This window comes from Callithrix jacchus, chromosome 22, assembly GCF_049354715.1.
Source record: "Callithrix jacchus isolate 240 chromosome 22, calJac240_pri, whole genome shotgun sequence".
NCBI classification, from domain to species: Eukaryota; Metazoa; Chordata; class Mammalia; order Primates; family Cebidae; genus Callithrix; species Callithrix jacchus.
In genome coordinates this window covers 31,475,118-31,495,016 of record NC_133523.1, presented here as the reverse complement: position 1 = coordinate 31,495,016, position 19,899 = coordinate 31,475,118, and the positions used below count along the sequence as shown (strand labels likewise).

Genomic DNA, 19,899 nt, shown 5'->3' with positions numbered 1-19,899 from the left:
GACGGGGGCCAGGGGTGAGGGCTTCGCAGTGGGGAAGGGTGGAGACGGGCATGGGGCAGGCAGGTCTGAGGGAGTGGACGCCTCTGAGAGAGCAGAGGGAGAAAGGGGAGGGGTCTATTCTGGGGTCGTGGGAGGAAGGGAAAGGACGAATCCGGAGGTGTTGAGGAAGAAGGGATTGGAGGGGGCAATGCGGGGCACTGGGAGAGGGGAAGGAGGAGGGGGCAACCCCGGGCACTCAGGGGAGAGCTACCCCAGGTTCCGTTTGCACCCCTGCCCCCACCGTGCCCCACAGATGAGAACACACAGACAGAACAAGGGAAAAAACCAAATGCACATTTATTAAGCTCAAGACATGGACACCGAGGGGCCAGGGGGACGGATCTTCGGGGAGGAGACAAGGAGGTGCAGGGGGGCCGTACACGGGGATGCTGGGGGCGCTGGGGCGGGGTGGACTCCCGGATCCCGGGAGCTGGAGGCCTGAGGCCCCGGGTCTGGGGTGCAGATGGGCTCTTTGGGGGGTCGTCATTGCCAAGGCCTGGGGAGGGACAGCGGGGTGCAGCGGCTCCGGCCTTGGGGTGGGTGGGGCGGCTCATTCCGGGGAGCGCTCCCGGCGCGCGGCTGGGTCCCCACCGCCTCCACCCGGTCCTCAGGCTCCCGCACTCAGGCAGGGTCGGCAGCGGAGGTTCCTCGGGCAGGTGTTACACGCCGCCGCCACCAGGGGCTGGGGAGAGAGGGGGTTACTGAGCCACCGGAGACGGGAAACTGCCTCCCTCCCCGCAGCTCGTTGGCGCTCCATTCCCCCGCACCATGGAAGCCAGACCCCCAGGGACTGTCACCCCTGAGCTAACACTGAGGAGCTATCTTGCCTCCCACACTCTAATGTCTGGTTCCCTTGGGGACACCTCGTGGCTGCTGCCATGGAGAGAAACACGCCTGCCATGGGGCTGGTGACCCCAGATCCAACCTGGACTTTTTGGGCTGTCCCCTGCCAGAAAGGGAGTCCCCTTCCACATCCTCAGTCTCCTCCTACACCCCCACTCATTTCCTACACTCCCTGTCCTGAACATTTGGGTGCCACGGAAATTCCCCCATTCCCACCCACTCCAGACCATCATTCACCTGGGACAGGCCAGAAACCTGTGCAAAGTCTTCAGCTGTGCCCCAGGTACCAAGGCCACCCCACGCGCTGGCCCAGGCATCCATAAGTGCCCTGCTCATGTTTTATATCTCATTAAATAAACATGAAACAGACCAGGTGGGGAGGTTCAGGTCTGTAGTCCAAGCACTTTGGAAGGCAGAGGCAGGTGGATCACTTGAAGTCAGGAGTTTGAGACCATCCTGGCCAACATGGTGAAACACCAGTCCCAGCACTTTGGGAGACTGAGGTGGGTGGATCACGAGGTCAGGAGATCACGACCATCCTGGCCAACATGGTGAAGCCCCATCTTCGCTAAAAATAAAAAAACATTAGCCGGGTGTGGTGTCCTGCACCTGTAGTCCCAGCTACTCAGGAGGCTGAGGCAGGAGAATTCCTTGAACCCGGGAGGCAGAGTTTGCAGTGAGCCAAGATTGTGCCACTGCACTCCAGCCTGGGTGACAGAGCAAGACTCAGTCTCAAAAAATAAAATAAAAACTAGTCGGGTGTGGTGGTGTATGCCTATAGTCTCAGCTACTTGGGAGGCTGAGGCAAGAGAATCGCTTGAACTTGGGATGCAGAGGTTGCAGTGAGCTGAGATGGTGCCACCGCACTTCAGTCTGGGTGACAGAGCAAGACTCTGTGCACAGAATATCTTGAGCACATAGTAGGTGCTCAAAAAAAATGACACAAATTTCACATCAAATACCCCCAACTATTGAATAATCCAGTGTCCACCTCCCACTTTTTTTTTTTTTTTTTTTTTTTGGTTATAAGAACTTTATAAGAGGCACAGAAATTCCCATCTCTGGTTTTTTACAAGTCTCCAGAAAGGCTGCACTTCCACTAAAAACAGGTCAAGATATTTTTACATAATTAAAATAAACACCCCCAAGGAGTCAGAATCTTTCGTCTACATGCTTGCCCTGCATCCCTCTCACTCTCCCTTTGCACCTTCCATGCCTGCACCCACTCTCCCTCCTCCACCCTGCTTTCCCTCCTCCTCCCTCCACCTCTTTCTTCCCGTGCTCCTCCTTCCCACATTCTCCCCAACACCTCCATCCTCTCCCCGCTCCCGCTCGCTCCCTTCCATACTTCCCAGCTTTCTTCTCCATTCTCACACTCCCTACATCCCATCTGTCCTTTTCCAATAGAATCTGCATTCTATTCATCCCTCTCTTTCTTATTTTGATGCAGTTATTCAGAATTCTTCCCTCCCTCCCTCGGTCCCTTTTCCTCTGACTATTTCATCCTGGATCTGCCTGGCCGAAAGATCAAGTCTGGAAAGCCTCTCCCTCCTGACTAGCAAAACTCCTCCCACATGGCGGCGCCCCTCTCTTCACAGGCTTGTGGCTTCTCTCCTGGGAAATCAGCTTGTCCTGGCTTTTCTAGGGTTGAGCATTTGTTTCTGGGAATCTTTGTGGACTCTGGGATACGTCACATCCCACTGCCTCCCCATGGTTTAGCCTCTTTCTTTCTTTCCTTCTTTCTTTTCTTCTCCTTCTTTCTTTTCTTTTCTTTCTTTCTTTTCTCTTCCTTCCTTCCTTCTTTCCTTTTCTTTTTTTTTGACAGAGTCTTGCTCTATTGCCCAGGCTGGAGTGGAGTGGCATGTTCTCAGCTCACTGCAACCTCTGCTTCTTGGGTTCAAGTGATTCTCCTGCTTCAGCCTCCCAAGTAACTGGGACGACAGATACAAACTACCACATCTGGCTAATTTTTGTAGTTTTAGTAGAGATGGAGTTTCATCATATTGGCCAGGCTGGTCCAACTCCTGACCTTGTGATCCGCCCACCTCGGCCTCTGAAAGCGCTGGAATTACAGGCGTGAGCCACCGTGCCCAGCCAGGTTTAGCATGTTTCATCTGCGGCATTGCCCCTAGCTTCCTAGGGAATTGTCCTGTGATGCCTGCCGGCGGCGACCCTGTCTGGTTCATCCACACAACTTCCCTTCTGAGGGTTCCCTTCCCTGCCCCAACCAAAACCCTCCCAGAACTATGCCGTTTCTCACCCTCACCTGAGGAAGGAAGCTCAGACTTACAGGATTTGCAGGTTGGGCTGTGGAGGCAGAGATGAAAGAGAAAAGCAGAAAGAGGTTCAGCAACCACAGGCTTTGGGGAAAACATGTGGCAGGCCCCTGCGGACCCTGCCCGGCTGCTAGGGAGGCACCCCAAGGCCCCAGGCTGCTCCCACCCCCTCCCGCTCTCAGCCCACTCCTGCCAGACCTCTCAGACCTGGAGTCCGCCTTCCTGCACTTCACCTTCTTGCCTGTTGGGAGAGAGAGACAGAACAAGAGGACAGGACATCGGGTGTAGGATATGGACGGAAGCCGGCAGGGGAAGTGGAGGCCGAGACAGCCCAGAAAGGGGTTGCACTTACTGATGATGATGAGGATACCCAGCAGGAACAAGATGGTGGCCAGAGTCATGCCCACAGTCTGCACCGTGTTGTAGTCTGTGGGAGACAAAGGGGGATATCGAGGCAGGGGTGGAACCTCAGCTCCACCTAGAGTCCCAGTCCTGGCTTTGGGCTGCCCAGCCAGGGGCCCAGAATTGCCCAGGGAGGCTGTGGGCCATGCTGGACACTCCTCCAGGGGGCCAATGTGAGGATGCAGGGCATGGGCTTGGGCACTGTTAGCTCCCCTTGCCCTCTGTGTCCTCTGCCCTCCTCCCCTGTCCTCTCCCGCTGCATTTCCACCTAGATTGATACGTAATACTCTCCTCTACCACCTCCTCCCTGGTCCTGGTTCTGTCCACCATTGTTGCCCATCTGGCCTCTGCAGCAGCCTTCTCTAGGGTCTTACTGCCCTGCCCACACCCCTAACCCCAATAGCCACAAGGACCCATCGCCATCTGAGTCAGATCAGGTTCCTCCTCCACTCAGAGCCCTCCCTCGCACCCACTGCCCTCAAGGTAGTAACCAAAGTCCTCACTATGGTCCTCACAGCCCTGTGGAATCCAGTCCCTTTCCTCCTCAGCTCTCATCCCACTTTACTCTCCCCATCAATCCTACTCCAGCCACAATGACCTCCCCACTGTTCCTGGGGCATATCCGGCATGATCCTACCTCAGGGCCTTTGCACAGGCTGTTCCCGAAGCCTGAAAGCTCTTCCCCCAAATACCCACATGGCTCCTTCCCTCACTGACGTCTGGGCTTTATTCGACTGTGAGCAAAATCTTCTCTGGCTGTCCTATTTTGAATTTTCCATCCTCTCCTCCACACTTTCAATCTCATTCCTTTATTTTACTTCATAGGAATTATTCTTGTCTAATAATATTCTTACCTTTTCACTCTGTCACCCAAGCTGGGGTGCAGTGGTGTGATCATGGCTCACTGCATTCTCTACCTCTTGGGTTCCAAGAGATCCTCCCTGCTCAGCCTCCCAAGTAGCTGAGACTACAGGCACACACCACCACGCCCAGCTAATTTTTAAATTTTTTTGTAGAGCTGGGTGCAGTGGCTCACGCTTGTAATCCCAGCACTTTGGGAGGCCAAAGCAGGCAGGTCACTGGAGGACAAGGGTTCAAGACCAGATTGGCCAACATGGTGAAATCCTGTCTCTACTAAAAATACAAAAAATTAGCTGGGCATGGTGGCACGTGCCTGTAATCCCAGCTACTCAGGAGGCTGAGGCAGGAGAATTGTCTGAACCCAGGAGGCGGAGGTTGCGGTGAGCCGAGATCGCGCCATTGCACTCCAGCCTGGGTAACAAGAGCGAAACTTCGTCTCAAAAAAAAAAAAAAAAAAATACAAAAATTAGCTCAGTGTGGTGGCATGGGCGTGTAGTCCCAGCTACTCAGGAGGCTGAGGCAGGAGAATCGCTTGAACCTGGGAGGTGGAGATTGCAGTGAGCCAAGATTGCACTACTGCATTCCATCCTGGGCTACAGAGTGAGACTCTGTCTCAATAAATGAATAAATAAATAAATAAATTTTAGAGTCTCACTGTGTGTCACCCAGGCTAGAGTACAATAGCACAATCATAGTTTATTGCAGCCTCAAACTCCCGGCCTCAAGCGATCCTCCTGCCTCAGCCTCCCAAAGCACTGGGATTACAGTCATGAGCCACTATGCCTGGCCAGTAATAGTCTTATCTAATATATAATCTTCATACTTTTTTTTTTTTAGTATCTGTCTCTTTCCTATTGAGTGGAAGGTCCAGGAGGAGGGCAGGAATTCTTGCATTCTTGTCTGTGTGGTTCACAGCAGTGTTTCCAGGTGCTTGGGGCATTGCCTGGCATAGAGCCTGTGCCCACTAAATATTTGTTGAGTTATGAATTTATGGAGCACTCACCCTACCAGTAGTGGTCCAGGCCATGTGACTAATTCTGGCCAAGGAACCTTTAAGGAGTTGACTTTCATATTGTGATAAAGCATTAAACAAACAACCCCCAAAACAAATAATGCAACCCCAGCTAGGCATGGTGTGGCTCTTCCTTGCCAGGGATTTAGGAGGGCCTCTCCCAGCAGAGCAGTCTATGTTTGATCTGAGGCTTGAATAAAAAGGAGCCTTAGCCAGCTGTGTGCAAAGCTAGAGGAGAAGCATTCCCAGCACAATCACAGTACGTGCAAAGGCCCTGAGATAGGAGAGAAATTGACATGTAGGGGAAAAGTATGAATGAGCAAACGGGTCAGGTCGGGGCAACAGGAAGGTGTTCAGAGGGGAAACTGGAGCCAGATCTACCAGGCCTGGGGTAATTTCTTTGAGCTTCAGTGTCATGGAGGAAATTTAATGGTGCCAGCCAGGTAAATCTTTTCCACAGTCCTAGGAGGTGGGAACTATTACTATCTCTTGTTTATAGAAGGGTCCAGAGAGGCAAAGTTGCTTGCCCAAGGCCACACAGCTAGTGAACGGATAAGGCAGGATTCAAATCCAGGTAGCCTGGCCTCAGAGTTATTGATTCTAAGGTTTTTCTTCATCTGATTCTCTGACGACACCAAGGCACCAGCCCAGATCCCAGTGAAATCTGAAGGGGGCTCAGAGAGTGTGTGAGGCCACCCCGCTCCCCAGTCTGGTTCTGCCCTCCACAAACCCAGCTGATGTGAACCATACCCATATATATGGTCCCATGGCCAGGGGCCCAGCACTTATCATGTGGCCATATCTGAAGCCACGTCAGCAGTGATCTGTGAGCACCTGCAGCCACTCCCCAGTCCAGCCCCATCCCCAAATTCAACACTCACCATAGTAAAATGGGTCAGGTTCCTCAGGAGCTGAGGGAAAGAAGCAGAGATAAAGAGAAAGAAAAAAAAAAACAGTTGATTTTTTTTTCTTTTTTCTTTTCTTTTCTTTTTTTTTTGAGATGGAGTCTTGCTCTGTTGCCAGGCTGGAGTGCAGTGGCACAATCTTTGCTCACTGCAACCTCCACCTCCTGGGTCCCCTTCCTCAGCCTCCCAAGTAGCTGGGACTATAGGTATGCACCACCTCACCTGGTTAAATTTTTTTTTTTTTTTTTTTGTATTTTAGTAGAGACAGGTTTCCACCATATGGCCAGGATGGTCTCAGTCTCCTGACCTCGTGATCCTCCCACCTTGGCCTCCCAAAGTACTGGGATTACAGGTGTAAGCCACTGTGCCCAGCCAACAGTGGATTTCTTAATTATTTTTGAGGGTCGAGGTGGGGCCACTGGGCCAGTCATTTATTTGTGGAAGTCAGATAGAGACCCCTTGCTTTGGATGATGTGGCCTCATGGCAGGCCACAAGGACAGAAGAGCTCAGCCCAAGCTGGATTCCAGCCCCCACTCACTCCATCAGTCAGTGCCATCCTCTATGCAGTGCACAATCTACCCAACCGTACATGGCCATCCTGGTTCTGGAGCCCCATAGAGGTCTAATGCAAGCTATGGACTCATTCCCTGAAAAACACAGATGCACCCCAACTTGCACATGACGCCACGACGTTAAAACAGACCTCATTTCCACTGGTGGACCAATGAATGTCTCTGCTTCCCCTAAACACTCCCAAAACCTCTCAGTCTCCTGAGGGCTCCCACAGCCACCTGCTGCTTCTGCCACCATCCACTCACTCCTGACACTCCACCCAGTACATGTGAGCTGTGCTGATTCATACACCACATTACTTTGTTACTTATTTCTTTTTCTTTTCATTTATTTCATTTTTTTTCTTTTTTTGGAGATAGGGTCTCCGCTGGAGTGCAGCCGGGCGATCTTGGCTCACTGCAACCTCCACCTCCTTGGTTCAAGTAATTCTCCTGCCTCAGCCTCCCAAGTGCTGGGATTTTAGGTGTGCACTACCACTTCTGGCTAATTTTTGTATATTTAGTAGAGATGGGGTTTCACTGTGTTGGCTGGGATGGTCTCAAACTCCTGACCTCAGGTGATCCGTCTGCCTCAGCTTCCCAAAGTGCTGGGATTACAGGTGTGAGCCACCATGCCCAGCCCATTATTGCTTACTACTAAGACACCATCAAGTTTAAGATTCAAAATTGAGCCAAGCACAGTGGCTCATGCCTATAATCCCAGCACTTTGGGAGGCCAAGGCAGGTGGATCACAAGGTCAAGAGTTCGAGACCATCCTGATCAACATGGTGAAACCCCATCTCTACTAAAAATACAAACAATTAGCCGGGCATGGTGGCACATGCCTGTAATCCCAGCTACACGGGTGACTGAGGCAGGAAAATCATTTGAACCTGGGAGGCGGAGGTTGCAGTGAGTCGAGATCGTGCCATTGCACTCCAGCCTGGGAAACAAGAGTAAAACTCTATCTCAAAAATAAATAAATTTAATTAATTAATTTTCAAAATTGAGTTTGTAATAGTTTTCCGTGTGTGTGTGTGTGTGTGTGTGTGTGTGTGAATATGTTTGGAATTCTGCCACGTGAAATGCTCCCATCCATTAGAAGACACATACTGATTTCAGAAATGTTCACATGTGGATAAAATGTGCGTAAAGTATGTGTGTCTCTGGATTCACTTTTCTCCATTCCCCACCATCCTGGCCCTAATCACATTCTCCTGTGGAAGAGCTCAGAACACCCTTCCCATTCAACAAGTTTATCCTGATGGTTCTCGAATGCCTCTGATAGTTCTTATTACATTTGGCCTTGCCTAGAGCAGAATTTGGCAGACTGTCTGTCACCTGGGGAGAGGGGGAAGGGCGCCAGGGTGATGCCTGATGTCATTCATGTTCTTCCCCCTTCCAGGTTCAGAGATGGATGGCTCCCTGAAGGTTGGGTAGGGCCATGTGACTAATTCTGGCTGAGGAACTGTGAGTAGAAGTGCACTGTCACTTCCAGGCTGGGGCCTTTAACATTCAGGAACATTCAGGCCACCAAGCCAAAGCTCTGTTTCACTTTTAGCCTGGTGGCCTGAATGTTCACGACGGTGACTGCTCTAGTTTTCTTTGGTGACTGGTTAACCTGTGATGGACATACAGCCTAAGTGAGAAATGAATGCTGGTTGTCATCAGCCCCTGAGACTTTTGGTACTATTTGTTACCGCAGCATACTCTAGCTGAAACTGACTGATAGAGGTGGCCCCAAAGCAAGACCATGATTCACACAATGTGTAAGTTTAACCTTCCCAGTCTCTGTCCAGTCTTTAAAGAGGATGTCTTAGGTTGGTTCTGAGGTATCTTTAACACCTTCCAACCCTTGTTAATCTCCCCCTTTACCTTAGGCCTTGGGCTCTAAGCCTTCAACGGGCAATAAAATCTAGGCAGAATTTTGTGGCATTATTTAGTTTTCTCCTTTATTTATTGATGTAACCAGCAATGGATGGCACTGACTCCACACTCACCTCCCTGCTAAGCATCTGGTGGATATCAGTGCATTTATTCTTAATCTTCATAGCTACCCATAGCTACTTCACCCATAGCTGCTTCTTGTGGGTGCTATTTTCATCCCCATTTCCCGGAAGGGGGACACCAGACCCAGAAAAGTGAAATCACCTGCTTCGGATTACTTGTATGCTGCCTTCAATTTAAGGCAAAGAGAAGATGAATTTTCCGGCCAGGCACAGTGGCTCATGCCTGTAATCCCAGCACTTTGGGAGGCCAAGGAGGGTAGATCACAAGGCCAGGAGTTCAAGACCAGCCTGGCCGATATAGTGAAACCCCATCTCTATTAAAAATTAGCCAGGCATGGTGCACATGCCTGTAGTCCCAGCTACTAGGGAGGCTGAGGCAGGAGAATCGCTTGAACCCGGGAGGTGGAGGTTGCAGTGAGCCAAGATAGTGCCACTGCACTCTAGCCTGGGCAATAGAGTAAGACTCCATCTCAAAAAAAAAAAAAAAGATAAAAGAAGAAGAAGATGAATTTTCCATTTGTGATAGTGCTATACAAAATAAAGTTCATTGTTTTTAAAAAGCTAATCCTGAGTTGGGCATGGTGGCACACACCTGCGATCCTAAGCACTTTGGGAGGTCAAGTCGGGTGAATTGCTTAAGCCCAGGAGTTTGAGACCAGCCTGGGAAACATGGCAGAGGTCAAGTTGGGTGAACTGCTTGAGCCCAGGAGTTTGAGACCAGCCTGGGAAACATGGCAGAGGTCAAGTTGGGTGAACTGCTTGAGCCCAGGAGTTTGAGACCAGCCTGGGAAACACAGCAAAACCCATCGCTGCAAAAAATGCAAAAATTAGCTGGATGTATCATTGAGCATCTTGTAGGCCCAGCTACTCAGGAGGCTGAGGCAGGAGGATAGATTAAGCCCAGGCCATTAAGGCTGCAGTGAGCTATGATCGCGCCACTCTACTCCAGCCTGGGTGACAGAGTGAGACCCTGTCTCAAATAATAAAAACAAAAAAGTTACTCCTTTGAAGGAAAAAATTAGGTAAGTAGCAGTATGAGGTATATTTGAATAAAGCAAAAATTGGGACGGTAGTACTCTAAAGCACCAAGATGGGCAAACCCTGTTTCAGGGTCCCTCGTGCTCCGTGTAAGTTTCCCCACCAGAGACTGAGTAAATTTGTTTGACTCATCGCTGCTGTTCATCCTGACATTTATGAAAGGCTCTTCAAGTTTTCTGGGGTGAATGAATGAAGGAATGATTATGAGGCACTCTGAGGTTGCAGGAGACTGCAAAAGGTGGATTGTCTCATTTGTCTCCTGTTTTCCACACACCTGCCCTTCCCCAAAATTTCGGGAGCCCACTGGGTGATCACCTGTGCCAGAATCTGGTGCTCCATGCAGAAGATCCTCCTTGGGTCCCTGCTGCCCCAGCAACCTGGGCTGTCAGGCGAGGCTGGGCTAAGGGTGGGGCCAGAAGTCAGGCAAAAGAATGTGCACTACTCCTGGCCAGCTGCCAAGGAGATATCTGGAAGGAGGTGGTTACTATGGCAACTGGGGCATCTTGGGAGGTGAAGAGAGGTGATAGGTCCCAGCACCTCAGGCTGGGTGGGGTCCCCTGTGGGGTCCTGTGTGAGATGCAGGTTTCAATCTTGACCCCCTCTGCTCCTTTTGCACCTCCTGCTATTGCCCCTGCAGGACTGGTTTCTGGCCAAGCTGAGGGTCCATTTCAGGCATAGGGACCCGGCCCCACCTGTGCTCCTGCATCCCTCTCTGTTCACCCCTAATTCTCCCTCCTATTCTCTGCAGGGTGGAGGGAGACGATCTCCCCTCTTACCCCCCTCACTCCCCAACAATTCATTCATTAGTTTCCTTAAGCAGTTTGTAATGCACAACATGCTTTTCCTCCCCCGGGATTTCCCTGAGACCTGCGGTCCCCTCTCATGCTGCGACTGGGAAAGGGGGAGGCAGAAGAGGTGGGGTTGAAGAGTCTGTCCTCCCACCTCTACCCGTCTCTGCCATCGATCCTGCTAACCACCACCTCTGCAAAAAGAAGCCCTGGGCTCCTGCCAGGCCTGCTGCCTCAGCCCTGCCCCCTCTCCCTAGGGTAGCTTCCAGCCTCTGCAGCCCCCCCCACCCCCCGCCCTGCTTCGGATTCTGCAGATATGGCTCAGTGCAGCAGCCCCCGCCTGCTGGGAAGCGCAGAAGGGAGGGAGCCATAAGTGGGATTGGGGTTCCCTTCACTGCCAGGGGCTTCTCAGCACTTTGATCCATCCCCTGGCCCTGCCCTCAGTGTTAGAGACCCTGGCTGGGCACCCGCTCTTTCTTGAAGCAGTCTGTGCCTTGCTTCTCTGCAGAAGCAAGCTGAGCAATGGGGGTTATTAGGGGTAGACGGTGGAAGCGGGTGTTTAAGCGGGTGCATAACTGGGTTAATGGGTGTGGAATGGAAGTCAGTGTGCGGCTGTATGGGGGCAGTAGGGGCAGCTATGTGCACACCAAGTGCACCTCTGGGATTAGAACCCACCCCTGCTGTGGGCTGGGAAGGAAGGTCCCATCACCCATTTCCACCCATGGGGGTTCACTGCAGTGGTTTGGGCCCCACCCCACACTGACTGCTCCCTTCTTCTCTTTCTATTGCACTCTCCCCATGGGTCCGTCTCTGCTTCTCTCTCCACAGCGATCTCAATCCCACTATCTCCCAGCCTCTCATTTTCTCTCTCTGTGTCTGTCTATGGCTCCCTGCCTTTCCCTTCCACTGAGAATCTCTCTGAGTCCCTCTATTTTTCTTCCTGGGTCTTTGTGTCTGTGACTCTGGATCTTCTGCCTTTCTTGGTCTCTGTCTCTTCCAGGTTCCCTCTGTCTCTTGACTATCCCTTCTCTGTCTCTTCCCTCAGCTCTCACTCCTTTCCTCTGAACCTGGCTCTTTCAGGAAACATATACCCCAGGAGACAGCACTGGAAAGAAGAGGGACATGGACCTCCTCCCCTTCTCTTGCCCACCCCAGGGACCCTGAAATCTTCCAGAGCGTGTCTGGCCGCAGACCCACCCGCTCCCACCCTGCAAGCCCATCTCTTCCCGTCTGCTACCACCACGGTGCCGGACCAGCCACCCGGTTGCCATAGCGACCTGTCCGAGCATCCCTTCTCCCGGGACTGCCAATCTCCAACCTCAGGTCTCGCACAGGTCGCCCGCCGGGGAGAGGGTATCCCAGAGACCCAGAGGGGCGAGCAGGGGGGTGCAGGACAGGGGCCTCCGCCCGCAGGAGGAGCGGACCTCCCCCTCCTCACTCCCCTGCCTTACCATTGCTGGAATTTCCCAACACCCTCTCTCCTAGGCTTTCAGATCACAGAGCCCCCCTACAACCCCCTCCCCAGACGACGCTCACCCTTTGTGGGGGTCTGGGTCGGGGTCGCCATGCTCGGATGGAGCAGGGGGCTTCTGGATGCTTTGGCGGCGAAGGCGCGCTGCAGCAGCTGGAAGCAGGACGGACCGATGTGGAGGGGAGCTGGGGGGAGCCCTGGCGTGGGGGGGTGCCTGTAGCCAATGGGGGCCCGGGGAGCCCGCCCCCGTGCAGGCCACCCCCGCCCCCGCCCCCGCCCACCACTGTCGTCCCCGCCCCTTCCTCTAGGGTGGGGCGCCCCCTGCTGGGGTCCAGAAGCGCTGGATTTTCGCGCTGAGGGACGGAAACCGACTAAACGCTGTCGAGAGGAATGCACGTTTTATTGGAAATCTGGGAGGCAGGGGGAGTCTGCGGGGTAGGGCTGGGGAAGGGGCGGCGGAGGGAGCGGTGGGCGCGCAGGTGGAGCGTGGGAGACCTCAGGTGCCAGGGGAGTCCTGTGGGGGTGAAAAGGATGAGAGGCGAGGGGGTACGTCCAGCCCCCCCCCTCGCCGCCCTCCCACCCTGGCACTTGGCCCCCTCCCTGTTCCGCCCTTTCTTCCTCCCCCCTTCCCTCCTCCCGCCGTGTCAGACCTGCAGCACTCGGCAGGGTTCCATCGTGCCAGGTGTTTCTACCGCCTGCGGGTGGACAGACCTGGGGGGAACACGGAGGTCGGGGGACAGTTAAGAGGGGGATCCCCAGCTTCTGGGCAGGAGGGGCCCACGGCGGGGCAACTCCCTGCCCTCCACTTTCAGATCCAGTCCCTCCCTCTGCGCAACCCGGGAGGGCCAGGAAAAGGGGTCCTTGGAACCAGCCCCCTCCCCCCAAAACCGGTCTCCCCAAACTCACGGCGGATGGAGCTGCGGAAAGTTCCCTCCTCTTCATCGGGTTCCCCAGTCCTGGGAAGACAGAAGCAGAGAGATTTCGGGATGGAAACGGGGAGAGGCTGCCCTTCTAGGAACCAGCCCCCAAGTACAAGCCTCCTTTTCAGACTGGTGTAAGGAGGCCCAGATATGGACGAGAAGCAGGCTCGGGGTCCGCCAGAAGTGAGGAGCACCCAGGAGCAGCTTAAGTGCCTGGCAGGAGGCTTCCAAGCTGGTTAACAGTGAGTACCTCTGCGGATTTGGAGGCGGGGATACGAAGTTGGTAGGGGAGGGATGGTCAAGGGGATTTGGCAGACTGCCACGTGATGGCCTGGGTTGGAAACCCAGAACCCATCTTCCACTTGAGTGATCTTGAGCAAAGTGACTTTACCTCCCTGTGCCTCAGTTTCCTCATCTGTAAAACGGAGTTAATAACCTCACCTCCCTCCCAGAGGAAGTGAAACCGTATCTGACACGTGGTACAACACCCAATAAATATTGGCTACTACTTATGATAATATCTATAATTGTCTAACATATTCAAACATTGTCCATGCTTTAACATTTTATTTGAAGATGAATCAAAGAGCTAGGAACAGGACTACAAGCTAAACTGAGCCGCGTGTGAGATGATCTCATTTCACCGCCGTTCCTTCTTTCCTGCACTTCGTGTTATCACGATTTGTGATTTTTCTATCTGTGGGCTGTTGGAACCCATGGCCACCGCCTCCATTATCCTGGGAGCTCGGCCAGGAAGGGCGGGAGGTTTTTTTCCTCGCTTGGGCCCATGGCTCGGCTTGGGCCAGGGCACATAGTAGGTGCTTAAAACATAGTCGCTGATGGGGATCGGGCTGCGGGGCAGGGGGACTTCCCGCCTCACCCGCGGGGCCCTCCAGAGCGGGAGAGGGCTAGGGATGGCCAGGTGGAGCTTCTTACCTCTGCTGCTGGTTGAACTTGCACCGGCATTTTCTGCCTGTGAGGGTGGAGAGGTAGGAGAGACTGAGGCTCCCTTCCGGCGGGCGCCACGCGGCGCTGTTGCTCCAGCTAGGCTTCGCGAGGGGCGGGGCTTAGGGGACGGGGCGGGGCTAGAGGCGGGACCGGGGTCTGGGGCCGGGGAGCCGAGGCAGGGTGGGCGGGGCAAGGCCGGGGAGGGGCCGGAGCGGGGAGAGGCGGGGCCCGGGACAGGCGGGGTAGAGGGTGGGGCCCGGAGCTAGGGCACTCACTGAGCACAATGAGGATACCCAGGATGAAGAGGATCCCTGCGATGATGAGGCCTCCGATCCGCAGGGACCGGTAGTCTGTGGGAGGCAGAGAAGAGGAAGGTGAGGGCAGGGAGGAGAGGAGGTAGAATAGGAAAGGGGCACAATGGGGAGGAGGGGACAGGGAGAAAGGATCAGCAGGGAGGAGGGGAGAAATAAGATCAATTAAGGGGGAGCAGACATGGGAGGAGGAAAGTGGGTGACGAGGGAGAGGAGAGGGGTGTATAGGATGTATAGGAAAAGGAGGGAGGGGGTAGGGAGGAGGGGAACAGCGGGAGAGAAGATGGGAAGAAGCAGAGGACGGACCACGAGATGCTGATAGAGACCCAGGCAAAAGGAAGAGAACGCGGAGGCGGCTCACCTAGCCACTCAGAGAGACACAGACGGGGGAGATGTAGACAGAATCAGAGACGAAGTACAAGACAACGGGAAGGAGAAGGACAGAGATATCAACACTGGGACTCTGGGGACGGGAGACAAGGAATTGAAGGACCAGCAAAGCCAGGCTGTACCCCGAGACTCTCAAAGATAGACCCCTCTCACCGTAGGTGAACGGGTCGTGTTCCTTTGGACTTTCTGGAAAGAGAGAAATCAGGGGTTGAATGCTTCCTGGGGTCCTGGACAGGGAGGGGCATAAGGAAACCATTTGGGTGCTCTGCCTTGCTGGGCTGAGAGTATAAGGGTGTCTAGGCACTCTGCCCACCCTCTCTGGGCTGCCTTGGCAGTCCCAGCTGCCCTCTCTGCATTGTTCTGGATGGGGCAGGGGTCATCTTACTGCTCCAGCTCCCTGACTCACAGCAGGCTGTCTGTGACCCAGTTATCCCACCAGAGATTCAGCCCCATGCCACCCAACCTTTACCTGATCTGGGGCTTCCTCTCCCCTCCCCCAAATCACAGCCTGTGACTGAAACCCCAAACTTCTTGGTACCCAGCTTACTCAGTCTAGGTTGGGGTCTCCAGCTTGGTTCTTTCTTGGGGTTTGATCCCCCGCCACCACCCCTGGGGCTGAGGTGGGTGGCAGACAGCCTCCCTTACACTTACCTGCTTTGGCCATGGTGAGGAGACCCACACAGAAAACCAAGATGTGGCCAAGAGACACCATTATCCTGGGGGAGACACCACCGGTCAGGCAGTGTGTGCCCTGGTTCCCCAACATAGGGCCTGAACCCAAGGGATTAAGTCGAGATAGTCCAGGGACTGAATCAGAAGTGTTTGTTCTCTTGCTTGGTGGCTTCAAGGAACAGGGGTATCCCAAGCTTCATGGGGACACAGTGTCAACAAAATAACCTCCATGATGGGGTCACACAACAACACAACGTAGAGGGACAGGGGTGAGACACATAGTCCCCAGGGTCCTCCCTTGGGCCTCCACCTCCCGCAGCAGGCCCCCAGTTCCCAGACCTACCCTGGCAGGGGGAGAGGAGGAGCCGGCTCACACAGACACGGAGCAGGAGACAGCGGGGCACGCCCAAGTCCCACCTGCTTACACACTCGGCCTCACTGCACCCCTCGAAATCCCAGCACCCTGCCCTCTCCGCCCGCCCGCTCCCGGCCTGACCCCGGGTATAAATATCTCCCACTTCACCCTGGAGGAATTCGGCTCGCTCAAGCCACCATGGCAACAGCCGGACTTCCCCCACTCGGGGGGTCATGCACAGCCCTGCCGGGGTAAGGCCCGGCTGCCACATCGACACAGGCTGCCCTTGTGGGAAAGGCCACCCCATCTCCTCCCTGGGCAGCAAAGAGAAAAGGAAAAGACGGCCCCTCTGCCCGCCTCTGGGTGACATCTTTCACAATCGGATGTCAGGCAAGTGACATGAGGCCCAGGCGAGTGGGCCTGAGAGACAGAAGACACATGCCGGAGCAGGGCTGCACACATCACACACACACACACACGCACTGGGGCCGGAATGGACGTGAGACAACAACCTCTCCCCAAACTTCTGGTTGGAGCAAGACCTGGGGTGTAAACACCGTCAGTCTTCCAGTCCTCCTCCTCTGGTCCCCTGGTGCCCCCAAACAGTGACGCAACCAGCCCTGCACACGTGCGTGTCCAGACTACACACCCTGCCAGGGTACACGTACACCAGTGGGGCAGGGAGGAGTTGCCCACACTCCCACCCTGTAGAACCCAATGCCCCAAACACACTCCCTCCCTCTTGGGTTGGCCTGCCTGGGAAGCCTCGGGCTGGCCACTCCTGCTCCCAAAATAGGCAACCCAGCCAGGCCAGGGGTGAGGCCTGGAGGGGAGGAGTGGGGGACGCTCACCCCAATCAGGCTGTCCCCTGCTGAAAGAAGGCCCCTAAAAGTCCTGCTGTGCCCTGGGGGCTGAGCACTTTGGACCCCCTGGCCCAGTGCTGGACGCACCGCCCCCAGCAGGCTCCCCTCCCAGCCCCACCCCACCCTTGCCCTCCCCAACCAGCAGCTGTAACTGGAGCTGGGGCTGGAGGGGGGCCAGGGGGCGGCCCCCAGCCCAGACCGCCCTGGCCTGCTAGGTTAACTCTCTCAGCTCAGATGGAGGAGCAGCCGGCAGCCGGCAGGCAGGCTGGAGAGGCCAGGAGGATTGTGAAGGACAGGGTTGTGAACACACACACACACGCCTTTGAGAGCTTCTCTGCTAAGGCGGCTGCCCCCTGGGAATTGGGCCCAGCCAGGGCCTAAGGTCACCCAGCCTGACTGCCCAGGAGCCCACTGACCTCCGACCCCAGTGCTCCAAGGGGTCCTTAATAGGGCTGTTTTATCGGGTGGGAGGGTGTGTGTGTGTGTGTGTGTGCGCGTGTGTGTGTGTGTGTTCCTGCGTGCATGCATGCTATCTGCTGCGGTGACATCCCCAGCAATGCACACCACACACACACATGCACACACACACACACACACACACACAGAATCCCAGAGACCCAGATACACAGGCACAAAACCAGGCAAAACCACATATGTATGTACATCCACAGAGGCAGACACACACAGAATGACACACCAATAGAGAAACCCAAAGATCCGGACACAGCCAGCACCTCTTCTGCCAGTCACAAAATACCGAAACAAGCAGGTTTATGTCTACACAGACCCACGCACACTCATGCAGATGGATGGCCATACAGAGACACTGTCAAAGCACAGCCACGCCACCATCCACACTCACAAAGTGGCCTTAAAGATGCACCTCGCTATGGAGACCCACCCACAAATGGCCACACAGAAACACACAAATATGCGCACATTGCACATAAATGCAGTCAAAGACACTAATGTGCCGGGGTGTGGTGGCTCACACCTGTACTCCCAGCACTTTGGGAGGCCAAGGCAGGTGGATTTCTTGAGGCCAGGAGTTTAACACCAGCCTGGCCAACCTGGTAAAAACTCATCTCTACTAAATATATATATATACAAAAATTAGCCGGGCATGGTGGCATGTGCCTGTAATCACAGCCGCCCTGGAGGCTGAGGCAGGAGAATCACTTGAGCCCAGGAGTCGGAGGTTGCAGTGAGCTGAGATCACACCACTGCACTCCAGCCTGGACGACAGAGCAAGACTCTGTCTCGAAAACTAAAACAAAGGAATGACAAAAAAAAAAAAAACCCAAAGGTATAGACATGCAGCCAGCATGCCTACGCAGCCCCAAAGATAGCAGGCCACAAGCTGTGTACACACAGACAGATTTCCATAGACACAGACACAGACACACAAGCAGAAACACAGGACAAGCTGCCGCTCTCACACATACCCACAAAAGCAGAAACACACACTTGTTCACACCCTGTGCTTGGGTGAACGGGCACATGGCTGGCCACAGTGACAGACATGCGGGCTGATGCATTTGTATGTTCACACGTTCCAAAACTACAGATATGTATTTGACCCCATGCTTTCCTTTCCCTGAGCTCTTGTCAGGGACAGCACAGCTGGCGTCCCTATGGGCAGGCCAGGTTTATAGGTCCTTGTGACAGAGACCTGGAATCAGGCCTGGGCACTGCACTCCTGGTTATGTGAACATGAGCAGCCCTGTGACCTGTGCTTCATTTTCTCATGCTCCAAAATGGAAAAATCACTAAGGTCACATGTGTAATCCTGGGCAGTGTTCAGAGGTCTCTGAACTTGACATTGTCTTATCATTAACTCCATTTTTGTTTGTTTGCTTGAGACAGGGTCTTGCTGTCACCCAGGCTGAAGTGCAATGGCACGATTCTTAGCTCACTGTAGCCTCAAACTCCCTGGCTCAAGTGATTCTCCCACCTCAGCTTCCCGAGTAGCTGAGACTACAAGGGTTCCACACCGTGCCTGGCTAATTTTTTTTATTTTTTGTACAGTCGGGGTTTCACTATGTTGCCCAGGCTGGTCTTGAACTCGTGGCCTCAATCCATCCTCCCACTTCAGCCTGCCAAAGTGCTGGGATTATAGACGTGAGCCACCATGCCTGACCCATTATTATTGTCCTTGTCATCCTCCTTGTGAACTGGAGTGAGGAGGCTGCTGGGCTGGGCATGCTATGAGAATAGGTTCAGACCCCTCTGTGTCCCTGGCACTCAGCTCTCCAACTTCACTTTCAGGGACCCTGTTTATCATACCCGATAGTCAGCGGAGGAAGCCAAGAGCTGAAAGGTATGGCTCAAACCACAAGTTGCTGGGGTCTCCTCCTCTAGGACCTGGATCCCGAGCCCACCCAAAAGCCTGCCAACCACTGTGGGATGCCCACCTGTGCTGAACCCCAAAAGGATGAGGTGCCTCCATCACCTGAGTCCTCTCCACAGCTGGGAAGTGGGTGCCACGATTGCCCCCATTTGACAGATGGGAAAACTGAGGCCGCACAGGACTGGGCCTGGAACCCAGATCTGTGTGACCACTGAGCTAGTGCTGTTAAGCCTCCTTATCCTCCAACAAGGCTTTGGGCATGGGCACCAGTGTCCAGCAAGGCTGCCTACATTCCTCAATCACACGGCGAGTCTTGTCCCCAGGTGATAGGTGGTGCAGCCTAGGGGTTAGGTTTAGAGCTGACGAGAGCCTGGAAACAAATCCCATAACTTCCCTGTGCCTCAGTTTCCACATCTGTAAAGCAGGGAGAGCAGTACTGCCCATCTCACAGGGTGGCTGTGAAGACCGAGTGAGTAGATTGCCACCTAGTCCCAGCTGAATAAACATTACTATTATTTCGCGTTGGCTAACAAGTGTCATTTGCTTATTTTTCTTATTTAGTGGACAGAATCTATCCAAATGACTAAAAATTAGTCCAGATTAAAACAACCAATTATCCATCTATCCATGAACTCTGATCTCCAAAGAAAGAATGCAAAATAACCTGGAGCGGCCCTGGAGCTGATGCCTGGGTTTGAATCCTGGCTGTGCCCCCAGCTGGGTAGCCTCAAGTTCAGGTTCTTTGACCTCTGTCTCCACTTCCTCCTGCTTTATAGTGGTGATGATAACAGCACCAACCTCAGAGGGCTGCAGCAAGATCAGAATGAGTTAATACGTGAGTTTTTAGGACAAGGCCAGGAGCAGAGTAGACGCTGAAGAAGGGGTGGCGTGAT

The 19,899-nt window shown here is 54.0% G+C and overlaps 2 protein-coding genes and 1 long non-coding RNA gene across 5 annotated transcripts; 1 reads left to right on the top strand and 2 right to left on the bottom strand.

The window, feature by feature from the left end:
- Positions 1-313: 313 nt before the first annotated feature.
- Positions 314-12,363, bottom strand: FXYD7 (FXYD domain containing ion transport regulator 7). Of its 2 annotated transcripts, none has more exons than XM_035286384.3 (6): positions 12,263-12,363; positions 6,315-6,344; positions 3,511-3,585; positions 3,357-3,399; positions 3,149-3,189; positions 314-721 (listed from the first exon to the last, which is right to left on the bottom strand). In XM_035286384.3, exons 1-6 carry the CDS (start codon positions 12,291-12,293, stop codon positions 699-701), a joined length of 243 nt encoding a protein of 80 aa, XP_035142275.1. In that variant the 5' UTR covers positions 12,294-12,363; the 3' UTR covers positions 314-698. The 2 variants fall into 2 exon arrangements, with proteins under 2 accessions (XP_035142275.1, XP_035142276.1); XM_035286385.3 differs by having other exon boundaries at positions 3,366-3,399.
- A 196-nt stretch (positions 12,364-12,559) lies between these two features.
- LOC144580724 (uncharacterized) lies at positions 12,560-19,063 on the top strand. Its single transcript, XR_013530739.1, has 3 exons — positions 12,560-12,743; positions 13,246-13,359; positions 18,925-19,063. It is a non-coding gene; the product is annotated as an uncharacterized LOC144580724 (long non-coding RNA).
- Positions 12,579-16,689, bottom strand: FXYD1 (FXYD domain containing ion transport regulator 1). 2 transcript variants are annotated; one of them, XM_035286379.3, is made up of 8 exons: positions 15,782-16,689; positions 15,418-15,482; positions 14,920-14,952; positions 14,341-14,415; positions 14,054-14,090; positions 13,104-13,153; positions 12,848-12,908; positions 12,579-12,711 (listed from the first exon to the last, which is right to left on the bottom strand). In XM_035286379.3, exons 2-7 carry the CDS (start codon positions 15,476-15,478, stop codon positions 12,886-12,888), a joined length of 279 nt encoding a protein of 92 aa, XP_035142270.1. In that variant the 5' UTR covers positions 15,479-15,482; positions 15,782-16,689; the 3' UTR covers positions 12,579-12,711; positions 12,848-12,885. The 2 variants fall into 2 exon arrangements, with proteins under 2 accessions (XP_035142270.1, XP_035142267.1); XM_035286376.3 differs by having other exon boundaries at positions 16,645-16,689.
- Positions 19,064-19,899: the final 836 nt, after the last annotated feature.